Genomic DNA, 12585 nt, shown 5'->3' with positions numbered 1-12585 from the left:
ACATTGCAAAGTATTTACCAAAAATAATCATTATCACATAAAGGATCTTGTTTAATGTTAAAATGTATGTAAAATGGGAAATGGAGCTGATATTTTTGGTCAGATTGCAGCAGTACACATCAGTACATTGCAGTACAATAGGTATTAATACAATATGTGACTAGCTGTGAAAATCAATCCCACTGATGAACATTCTGGCCATGTGGATAAAGAGGCTGTTCGTTTGTCACACTCACTACATATACAGACTTTATCAAGTCTATAGTCTATGTAAACATACATCAAGACACTTTGATGTATACATTGACCATTCATCTAACTCCCGATGTTATAAGAACAAATGATCAAAATGCAATTTGCATGCTTATAAATATAATAAAGGTTGTTGTTGACATTATATAGACACCTCTGCAGAGTTCCAAAATGTTGATGCTCGTCAAATACAGCCACCATCCATCCTTCCCTCTACTCAGCAATAGTTCCTGCAGGAAAAACCTCAGCAAACTTTCCTTCAATACGCATTTGAGCATTTATAATGCTGGAAGATTTCAGGTCCACCTTTTGAGAAACTCTTTCAATCAGCCTACCACAACAACATAGTGAGGCTTTCATCAACTCTATCTCTGACCCCAACCATGTCCGGAATTATTACCATCAAATGGGAGATCCAAGGTCCAAAAGTTCAGCCAAAAAACCCCAAACATTTCATTCAGAGTTAATCTCATGTCAAGTGTAAGTTAAAGGTTCTTAAACATATTGTCCTCAGTTATTGTAATGGTATATTTAAAAGTCTGGTCCCTTTTTTCTTGTCTTAAATATTTGTCTGTGTGTGTGGATCTGTATTCTATCATATCGTATCATAACGTATTGTACAATATTTAATAAACCCAACCTATTAAGTTGGGTTTATTAAATCGCCAAGCGCTCACAATCTGCTGTAGGTGAATCAGAATTATTTTATTTGTCCCACAGAGGGAAAGCTTACATTGTTACAGCCAAAGTAAAAATATGGCCTGCACATAATATTCAAAATAAAAAGTAATTACAATTTACAAAGAACACGTTTGGTTAGAAAAGTAGCAGCAGCAGCAGCAGATTTGATAAAATAAATGAAGTGTAACATGCAGAATGTAGTGTGGTAGAAGCTAGATAACAGAAGTAATCGTATATTGCAGTTACTTAGAGATTCAGATCAAGACAGAAACACATTTCATGACGTGTGATCGAGTCTACTCTGGTTTTGTTCTTAAAATCTGTTAAATAAAGGTGCCTGTTAGTGTTATCAGTAACCTTCCACAGCCTGTATTCCCTAACAGAATGAGCAGTGGGGGGGGGGTTCAGATGGAGAGTGATCTGACGGCGGTCGTGACGCTGTGCATTTCTCTCCGTGTGACAGAGCTTCCCGAGGCCCCGTGTAGCTCTGCACTGTGGATGCTTGTAAGGTGACGGAATGTCCCCCCCTACCACTCCCCTCCCTTACCCAACCCTACAACGCCCCCCCCCCCCATCTCCTTGCTCACACACACTCACCCTCACAGCCATAATGAAACCCCAGCAGATGGCCAGGAGACAAAGGGTGTGTGAGGGTGAGAGGCCCCCCACCTGTCCCGACACCCCCTCCCCACCACACTTTTTCTAGTGACACCCACCCCAAACCAATTTTGGGCAAGGAGAAGCATGCAGTCTGTTGCTGTATTGCAGCTGGAACCCACAGGAACTACTTCCTCAGCACACACACACACACACACACACACGCACGCACACACGCACGCACACACACACACACACACACACACACACACACACACACACACACACACACACACACACACACACACACACACACACACACACACTGAGCATGCCAATTAGTAAAATGAGACAGATTTTTCTCGTTCTTTTGCATTTTTTAGGGTGGGGAGCGTTAATTAAAAAAACGTAATCTGTTACAATAACTTAACTGTAAAAAAAGAAATCTGAAACCTAATCTGAGTATCATATTATAAAAGTTATGTAATCTGATTACTCCCGTTACTTTTCGATTACCTCCATAACAAATGCAAATAAATACAAGAGAAATAAATAGCAATAAGATGTTTTCTGACAACAGAACAATGTCACCTTGACAAGATATATAATATGTCTTAAATTATAGTAAAGGCCTTTCGTATAATAAAAAATGCTGCTTTAGTTTAACACCTAATAAAAAACCAGCACAGACTTTTTGCCATCCTCTTTTTGTATATTACGTGACCCGTTACATGTAATCCGTTAGTTCCCAAGCCTGCACACTCTCTCTCACACACACACACACACACTTTCTTGCCACGTGCCTCTCGTTTAAGACGAATGGTCAACGCTCTCTCCGTCCCTCCTTCATGCAGATGTGGGGATTCAGCCCCGATTCCTCACTCGTAGCGAAACGAGCTCCTGTAATGTGCAGACATTAGCCTAAATGGTTCTTGGTGTCCCTTATCAGGCGAGAGCTCCCATTTGGGGCCCCCGTGGCAGGTAATTCTCCTTTTGACAGTGCAATTGAACCGGCCAGCACTGAAGGGCTATTTGGCAAAGAGCCATTTAGTGTAAGTGCTCTCAAGGCCGGCGAATGACACTTGTAGAGACAATGTCACCCCCACTGACACCATCAGCTGATTGTGTATTGAACACAAATGGAGGAGCGGTGCAGGCCTCAGGCCACAAATATGCAGCATTATTGGCAGGGTGAAGTCCAAGGCAGGAGTCCAGGGAACAACGGTCCTGTCGATCCCTGGTGCCAAGGACACCATGACAGGCCTGGGGGGCATTCAACCGTCTCATTTCATAAGGTGCTGCACGATATATTCTACAACAACTTTCCACAGAAAGGCTCTCAACACGCCGACACAGGGAAATGTAGGCTGAATACAAACATTAAAACACACACACATTTCTTTGTTAGATTAATTGAAAGCAATAATATTGACTTGAAGCTAATATTTTTAAATAAACGTAATATTATTGCTTAACCTAATTCAGCTATGTGAAATTGGTTGACATAAAACATTTAAAGTCAACATTTCAGTTTGTTCAATGTACAGATATTGAATTTTCCAGGTGGCTTCTTTTTCTGAAGTTGATCCTTAGCTCTATATGTGCGCACCAGTGTAAGGTATCAGGAACGTCTCTCTCTCCCAGAACTCTTTCTTCAGTTATTGCAGTTACATCACCATCCCATGTAGAGTACTAATTGCCCAAAGGCATTTGATGTATGGATTCTTACTAAAATTACATGTTTTCCTTCCTTCCTTTTTACTCTTTTTTTTTAGTGATTACAGGGGGAGTCAAACAACAGTTTATTTACTGCCAGGCGATTCAGAGACAACAAGCCCAAGAAATCTGTGCTTCACCAAGAAATAGTTCCTGTCCCCTCAAACCACAACCTTCTTTTATACATTTCTGTCCAAATGAAATGCAATGTTTCACTTTGTTATCTTTAACGTTGTTGGAGGGCATTTTTCATAATGTTGGCCATATATGGAATAGTTTGTTTGTTGCAGTTTTGTTGCTTCTTTCAGTCTTTATGCTAAGCTAGGCTAACTACCTTTTACCAGCGGCTCCTTAACGTTCAGTCATGCACATTTGTTATCTCACTTTGGGATCATAAGCAAACAATGTATTTCCTAAATTGTTGAACTAAAATGTGTAGAATTGAATCACCAGTTCTTCTATATCTCATTGCTTCTGTATTTGACATTTTTCTCCATCGTCGCTGTGGTTTCTCTGTTTCGGACAGCATCTGCAGCTCTTGTCGGGTGCTCCCCGGAGACGCTGACATCCGGCGGAGCAGAGGCCACTGTCTCAATGATTGATGACCCCAGAATGGAGAGCAGAGAGATGGACAGATTCCTTTTATCAGGATTGAGGTCTGACTAGATTAAAATGCAGTTGTACAACGCCACCTCCCCCCTTTTTTTGGCATCTCTGTTGGCCTCCTCAGCATCCCCTCTCTATGTGAGTCACTCACCTCACCTGACGGCTGCCACTTTTCCCCTCATCTTCTCTGCTGACCCCTCATCCCACCTCCCCACTCGAGGTGACACGGTGCGGACGTGGCCCACAGTGCGAGACTTTAACCAGTCACTTCCAAATTGCCATGAGGTGAGTTATTTGCTTCTGCAGGAACGTGTGTGAGACAATTCTCAGTGGAGCGTTCCTAACACCATTTGCACAAAGCTGGTAGGTTAAAGAAGTGTATGAAATGTGTTGGAACATAAATCACAAGTCACAGCTAACCACAATCAACTCTTGAAAAAACACGCAGACTGAAGAGGGGAATTTCAGCTTTTTCTTCTGAGTGCTGATTAAAAGAAAAGAGACAATCACTCTCATTCAGTGGCGTGCAGCTGCCTCATTGTTGATGCTGGAGTGGGAGATTTCTGTGGAGGTGCTAAAAAGATGCCTCAGTGAAAAGGGCCTGCGTTTGTTTTTCAGATGGCTCTCTAATGACTGGATGTGATTAACACAAATTATCTCACTTATCACAGCTCAACAGGCTCACACACAGTCTCTGGGAGCTTTCTCTGCTACACTACTTAACATGCATTTAATCAGACTCAGCAGTCAGAAGCACAGACAGCAGCGGGCGGATTTCTCTACATTTCTGGATATGTTATTCCTCTTAGCTAATATAGGGCAGATAATACAAATGGTATAAAGTTATAGAGTTGGTTTAACGTCCAAGTTTTATCTTCCATGTTAAGCTGAGTTTGTTTGATGATTTTATTTGAGGTTTATCAATGAAATCATTGCAAAGATTCCCCTTTGTGTACACATGATTAAAACACCCCTGCATATTACTTGGATTTGTTATAATAGTTTGGGTAATCGTAACGAATACATAGTATAACATAGTGATTGTTACAGATTTTACACTTCATTGAATATATCACATTGCAACAGTGGATACAAGATATAAAAGCTTTTAAACACACACAATCTTTTTTAAATACAGTCATCGTTGGCTCTTCTGTCTGTAAACATGTCCTTCTATGTGATGCTGAATGCCCCCCCCCCCATCGGTGTGTGAGATTATATTACATGTTTTATGATGCAGTCATACTGAACTGTACCGTGCAGAGCCATCTGTGTGTGACGCTGCGTTTAAGCTGCTGCCGGCTCACAGTTTGACCTTGTGACCCCGCAGGCACCCAGGGGTCAGCCTGTCACAGCCCACAGACCGGAAGTCACCGTTGGGGCCCTTTTTATCCAGATGAGGGTTATATGGTTATATAGAGGGCTGAGGGTCTTTAGAGAGACATAAAACTGCCAGGGACATGCAGGGGGGAGATAAAAAATAGAAATGGTAAATGTGTTTGCTCATGTATGTCACACATGCAGGGGGAAATATGTAAAAAAAAAAGTTGATTTGAATTGCCCCCCCCCCCCGGAAGTGACTTTGGGTGTTTTGATGTGTAGGCCTTAGTATTCTTAGACACCAATACATTCACACATCTTTGAACTGATTTAAGGTTAATAATTAATAATAAACAAGCCATGGACAGGGTATTGTTGACTTTAAGACCTTAGCCGCCCCCCCCCCCTTTCTTTTTGATACATCTAAACCTTTTTCGTATTGCAGCAAAGATGAAGCTTAGCTAATGAGATCATGAAAAGTTGTAGTTTAAAGCTACATATGTATATATAAGATTCCATCTACATGTATACAAACTCTTCTTGCACTGTTTTCATTTGTATTTGTATTTACTTGCACATTTTGCAACATTCTCCTGCACTATTTTATTTCTATTCTGTTATTTCTTTCACTATTTGTATTGGTTTTATTTGTTTTATGTCCTATATCTATTATGTTGCATTGTAAGAGGAGCCTGGGACTTAAGATTTGTCTTGCCATATCTACACTGTAGCTACTGTGCATATGACAGCAGCCTTTGAATTTGAATATGAATATAATAAAACAAAATCATTTTAAAATTAGAATTAGAAGATTGGAAAGTGTCCAGGATGAAAAAGCTCCTTACGTCTACCCAAATTATTGAGCAAAATATGAACAATATGCCTAACCCTATAGAAACTAACCCTAACCCTTCACCTAACCCTTGTATTGTAAATACTATTTAAGAAATAAATATCTATCTTAATCAAAATCAGAATAGAAATGTTGTTTTTTTAAGAACACCCTGTTAAATTTAACCAAGTAGAAAATAAGATATGACATGAATTTATGTGGCAGATTTCCCTCTCTGAATTGTTTCGCATATATAAAATATATTGATTAATACATAAAAACGAATATGAGACGCTCACAGTACGAAGGAATAATCTCATCAACAACAAACTCATGCGTCCTTATTGTTCATACAGACACATGAAGGATCTGAAGACAGATACATAAATGTGTGTGAACATTGACTCTGACCTAAATGTGCTGAAATCTGATTTAATCTGATTTAAACACCAAGACAACGTTCCTGCGCGTCAACATTTCCACAAAGCGCTGGATGTGTGTCTGAAGAGGAAATATCAGAGGTGCTGCTGCTGTACGGAGTAAGGGGTGTGTGTTTGGGCCAGCATAAATTGTGTTAGCTACTTCATTGAAAGACAATGGAGGACAAGATGTTGTGTGTAGTGTCACCCACGTGCTTCTGCACCACTATTGTCTGCTCTCCATCCCTGGGAGAGGGGAGACGGAGGGGTGAAAGGAGGAGGCGGAGGATGTGGGAGGAGGTGGGTTAGTTGACTGCTCTATATGTGCGTGTGTGTGTGTGTGTGTGTGTGTGTGTGTGTGTGTGTGTGTGTGTGTGTGTGTGTGCGCAGGGAGAAGCACAGACGGCTCGTGGTAATTTGATGTGTGTCCCCGGGGATGTTTGATGGATTAATGCTAAGCAGCTCCCTCTTCCAAAGCACCACCTGATCTTTGGGCTGCTGCCCCACATATAAAAGGCTGCAGAGTGCTGAGCTCAGCTAGTCCTGTCGCTCTCTCTCTCTCTCTCTCTCTCTCTTCCTCGCTGCCTCTTTCTCCTTCGCCACTTTCTGCCTTCCTCTCCATCCTCCCTGTCCTCTGCTTTCTCTCTCTCTGTGTGCTCTACATTTCCTCTTTCTCTTTGAATCCTGTACGGGACAGATTTCTTTGTGAAGCTTTTTTTTCTCCGCTGTTTGGCCCGCTTAAGAAGGCCCGCCTGGAAGCTCTCTACATTTCTGTTCTTCTCTTTTTTTCTATCACCATTTTTTCTATGAGGCTCTAGCATCAGTTTTGTTCTATCAGGGAAAGAAAATGCCACGTTCCTTTTTGGTGAAGCAGCCGAAGGTTCATGATTTCTCGTCTTCCAACTACTACCATCAGCAGCAGCAGCAGCAGTGGGACGACTCTTACACTGTGACACATGCCATCACAGAGTCGGCCACCAACTTGGCGGTGCGTTTGAGTGAAAATGGTGAGTACCTCTCAACTTTTTGTGTATTTCTGCCGCAGCAGCTACTGATTCCTTCATCTGGAGATGGTCCATGTAGTCCTCCACGCAAAACTGGGAGAAAGAAAATCCTTAATAACAGACAGAGAGTCCTGCAGCTATGTTCATGTTGTTGGCTTTGTTACCTAATCTTTTGGAAATCCCCAAAAAACCCACATGCATGGCTCCCCCCAACCCCTTCCATATGCCACAGGACTTTTGTTTTCTAACTCTATGGATGCTAAATAGTATTCAGGTCACGCCAGCTCAATCTGCTTAATACTCAAACCAGATCACACAGCAGCCTTTAATACTATTGTGTACATGAATGATGCCATGTATGAGTGTACACGCGCTCTCAATCTGATGCAAGCCTTTGTCAGGTCCAACTAGAAAAGAAGGGGAAAAAAAACACTCTGGAGAAAGCAGATAGCCACATGGGACTGTGTTGTCCTTAGATGGTGCAGTTGCCCTTGAGTCTCTCCTCTCATCATGCACCCCCCCCCCTCCCCCCGTTCATCGCTCCATCTCTCTCCATCTGATCCTGCAGGATGTTAGATAGCCACAGGGAGTAGGATTGCAGCAACACAATCCATATGTGGAGCAGTGAGAGGTGATGGAACAGGGTTTTTAGAAGATGGGTATTGACTGGAAAATAGAGAGTGCTGCAGGTAATTCAATAAAGTGCAACATGAGCAGTGCACTGGCAGACAGTACATTCTCATCCATGGGATTTCTGGATGTGAGAACGACCCTGTAATACAAGCAGTATTGAGTGTGTGTGTGTGTGTGTGTGTATGTGTGTGTGTGTGTGTGTGTGTGTGTGTGTGTGTGTGTGTGTGTGTGTGTGTGTGTGTGTGTGTGTGTGTGTGTGTTTGGCTCTGAGAAACATCCAAAGAAATGTGTGCCTTGAGCGGATTCAACACCCAAAAGCCCCCCACGTACCCCCGCCACCAATTCCCCCCCATCACCAACATCACAGATCTTGTGTTCGAGTTGAATCATTTGTCCCCCAGATTTAGGATGCCAGCTGTCTGCTTCCCTTTGTGTTCCAGTGTGTGTGTGCGTGTGTGGGGGGGAGTGGGCTCAATATACCATTGACTGCTGTCAAGATCAGAGCACCCCCCCCCAACCAAAGACACACACCCTGCCCAGCCCTCCCTTCTCTTTTCACCAAATCCCAGTCCCCCACCTGTCACTCAATCTCCCCCCTTCCATACTCATGAACACTCTCAAAAACGCCACAGATGGGGAATGATCTGATTAAAATGATTTAGTGATTGAGGGGATTTCACTGCTGAGTCGCTCTGTTTTGATCACAGACCCCGCCCCCACCATGACTCCCCCCCCCCCCCCCACACACACACACACGGACCTGCTGCTGGTGCTGCAAAGCGGCGACAGGTGGATCGATCTGGAGCCAAACTATTGCTTTGCTGACTGTTTTGTCAGTGTCAGCACATTGTGTTTGACTCATATTCAGCATCAATGTGCCTTTCACATTTTTCCCTGTGATAGCACTTGTTGGAGCCAGTGGAAGTATTGATTGGGACAATGTGTGCACCAAACACTCATTAATATTTAAGTTCCAAAGCTTGCTGAACCTGGCACTTACAAATAGCTTCCTGTGTAGGTTCCATAGTGATGAGAGGGTATGGCAAGAGGGAACTGTTTCTTAGAGGTTACTGATGGTGCATTCCAGTTAGACTGGGAAGTGGGAGAATCCAAGTTCACAGTGGGAAAATTCAACTGGAACGCCCGCTGAGGCCGGACTTCCTGCTTGGAAACTCGGAGACACCTAGCCATACCCGAGATCATCGGGGATTAGTTTTATATATGGTGCTGCTCATCTTCTATATTTGGATATGTTGCTACGATTTTTGTATTCACAAAATACAAAATAAAACGTAGTTATCGACCGGTTTTGCTAACAATGGCTAACCGGAGGTGACTGCTAAAGCTGGAAACAAGGCGAACAACTTTCCTGTGGGCGTCCATATTTGTCGGATGTGACGTCACTCCCAGGTCGACCTCTGACTTCCAATGTAATTGGAACGCAACATTAGATCATGAAGATGCTCCCAAAGAAAATTCAGGTCTTTAATTTTTCTTTTTTTCCTTTCCCAGGCTACATCCAGGATTACGTCATCCCCTCAGTGTTGCAGAGCACAAAGGAGCCGGGTCATGAGCAGACTGGGCTCTCCTCACTGCCCCTGTACTCCCCAGGTGGCAGCGCCGGGGAAGAGTTCTCTGACCACGACATGGAGCATCCAGACAGTCCCGTCTCCAGCAGCACAGTGGAGTCAGACAGTAGCAGCGCTGATTTAGAGGCATGCAGCATCAATGCCTACCTGGTCTCTGATGGCCGCTCCCGCAGGAGGCCCAAGCAGAGGTGTCCCCGCAAGGGAGGCAGCCAATCAGACAGTGGTGATGATGTCAGCTCGGCAGACAGCAGCCCCACCAAAGGGACATCGACAGGGCGCCACATGTGCGGGGAGTGCGGCAAGTCTTACGCCACGTCTTCCAACCTGAGCAGACACAAGCAGACTCACCGCAGCCTGGACAGCCAGCAGGCCAGGAAGTGTCCCAGCTGCCACAAGGTGTACGTGTCCATGCCGGCGCTGGCAATGCACATGCTGACACACGACCTGAAGCATGAGTGCACGGTGTGTGGCAAAGCCTTCAGTCGGCCTTGGCTCCTGCAGGGCCACATGAGGTCCCACACCGGGGAGAAACCGTTCGCCTGCGCCCACTGCGGCAAAGCCTTCGCCGACCGCTCCAACCTGCGTGCCCACATGCAGACGCACTCGGCCTTCAAACATTACTCCTGCAAACGCTGCAACAAAACCTTCGCACTCAAGTCCTACCTGAACAAGCACTACGAGTCTGCCTGCTTCAAAGGGCTCGAACCAGAGGACGACTGCAGCTCTGAGGACTGATGGGAAAATATTATTTTTCTTTTCAATTTATACACTTTTTAATAGTCATACAACAAGTTCAGAGAAAAGCTTGCCACTTCTTAGGCTTGCCACATGCATGCATCATAATCCTGCCTTTTGATATAAGCAATAACCTCACAAAATAAATTATTCAGGAATTATGTATGAAATTCATAAAAATCTGAGTGTTGATCACAAATATAAAATATTTTATATTGTTTTTTATAAATTGAATTGCAATAATTTACATGCCAGTATTATTTTATATGCCAAGTAGCTCTTAATTTACCTCAAACGTATCTTATACATGTAAAGATGTATTTGTATTTATTTATTTATTTATTTGTTTGCTGATTTTTAAGGTTATTTATTTATTATTGATTGATGTATTTATGAATTGAACATGGACTTATTAGAAGCCATGAATTGGATTTGTTAAAAACAAAGCCTCGATATATTCTGACACTATACTTCTCTGTCTGATCAATTCGGTGATGACAATAAAACTGATGAAAATAAATAATTGCTAAAACTCCCTCTCTCATGCCTGAATACATGTGAAGATTAAGCACACTTACATTAGTACATAAGTGAAATGTTCGACCGGAAGACAGCCTTACATTTAGAAGGTATTCTTTTGTGTGCAGCATCACGTCTAAAATGTCTTCACAAGAGCAAGGGGAAAATATTCTGTAGTAATTTTGATTTAGAAGTGTACAGTCAAGCACAACTGTCCATTTGAAATATTCTTAAATATTCTGATTAAATGGCAATGGAGCCGTCATTAAACCTGGGATGCGTCGGGACATGCCCGAGGACAAGTGGACAGGAAGATCTGAGGTCAAACAACTGGTCATTTGGATGTTGGTTATTCTGATTCTGCCTATTGATTTTGATAATAGCAACTCTTGATAGCAATTGTTTGATTTGATATAATGATCAACATACATAAGCCATATACACCATTTATTTGTTAACTAACTAATGTAACATTACTGGTGGCTAAGGTACACAGCTTAATCTTATTTACCTGGCCATGGTCCTCTTTTATTTCATCGCTGGCTGTGATCTCCAATAAATGGTTCCAGAAAGAAAGTAAAGTAAAGATTGTGGATCGTTTTATCTGAGTTAATTTGTTAGCTAAATTTAGCTGTACAGCTTGCTAGCAGCGCAACACAACGTAGCAGATGACGAACGGCTGCAGACACTGACACAGCTAACGCTTTCATCCGTCTTTAAATTCCAATTCTTACTCTGTTCTCTGTCGGGTTCAAATCTAACTTTGTTTAACGTTTCTGCATTTGCATCCTTTCTGCTTTGGTTTATTTTCGTACGCATATTTCTTCTATTTGCAGCGCGTTGATTATGTATGTGTCTTGGGCCGATGTAGCACGTTTGCACAGTTCGGCCACCGTACAGAGCAGTGCGAAAAGTATGTTAATTTAAATCAGATTCCAGTCGTTGCTTCACAGCCAAAGTTAAATTGTATCTACTCCCCTCCCAGAAAGTGAATCTGGCGTTGAAGCAATTCTACCTAGTGACCAAACAGTGGTACTACTACTTCTCTGCTTCTGCTCCACTCTGCCTGTGTCTGTCTCAGTCACGGGATATAGTGTTGGAGCAGGGGTGTCAAACTCATTTTAGTGTAGGGGCCACATGGAGGAAAATCTATTCCCAAGTGGACCGGACCGGTAAAATTATGACATAATAACTTTAAAATAACAACAATTTCAGATTGTTTTCTTTTTTAAATTTGGTCCAACATAGTACAAGCACATTCTGAAAATGTACACATCACAAATAATCTTCTTGACAAAACACTTCAAATAAGTTGAAAATTCTGAGGAACAAATTGGTGCAATTTCAAGAACACAATGCCTCAGCGATTGGAACATAAACTTCGTCTCAAAAGGCATACATAGTCACAGCCTATCTGGGATTGACCAAAATACAAACAACTCTTCTATCAAATACCTCATTTTGCCATTTCCACATATTAATCCTGGGCTAACTCGACAAACCATACAAACTGAGGTAGACACTATTCAAGACGGTTGAGTTGTCCCTGCCTTGTAGGCTACACTATGTATTGACAGAAAAATAAAAGATGTGCAATGCATGAACAATTTCAACAAACCAAACTTATGAACTGAATGACATTATTACAGTAAATCACACACTGTTCACTTTCTTAAAATCGC

General features: G+C 42.6%; 1 protein-coding gene across 1 annotated transcript; it reads left to right on the top strand.

Moving 5' to 3' along the window:
- Positions 1-6980: 6980 nt before the first annotated feature.
- Positions 6981-10840, top strand: LOC134883356 (transcriptional repressor scratch 2-like). The gene is made up of 2 exons (XM_063911683.1): positions 6981-7430; positions 9573-10840. The coding sequence occupies exons 1-2, from the start codon at positions 7271-7273 to the stop codon at positions 10382-10384; spliced, it is 972 nt and encodes a 323-aa protein (XP_063767753.1). The 5' UTR covers positions 6981-7270; the 3' UTR covers positions 10385-10840.
- The last annotated feature ends 1745 nt before the right edge of the window (positions 10841-12585 follow it).

Source organism: Eleginops maclovinus, chromosome 20 (genome assembly GCF_036324505.1).
Source record: "Eleginops maclovinus isolate JMC-PN-2008 ecotype Puerto Natales chromosome 20, JC_Emac_rtc_rv5, whole genome shotgun sequence".
NCBI classification, from domain to species: domain Eukaryota; kingdom Metazoa; phylum Chordata; class Actinopteri; order Perciformes; family Eleginopidae; genus Eleginops; species Eleginops maclovinus.
The sequence above is the reverse complement of the archived record's forward strand: the minus strand, read 5'-3'. Positions and strand labels throughout refer to the sequence as shown.

Bases quoted from the DNA above. Each gene is read 5' to 3' on its own strand.
- LOC134883356 (XM_063911683.1), top strand. From the start codon at position 7,271: ATGCCACGTTCCTTTTTGGTGAAGCAGCCGAAGGTTCATGATTTCTCG. The intron at 7,431-9,572 runs GTGAGTACCTCT...TTCCTTTCCCAG, and splicing joins GGTGCGTTTGAGTGAAAATG to GCTACATCCAGGATTACGTC.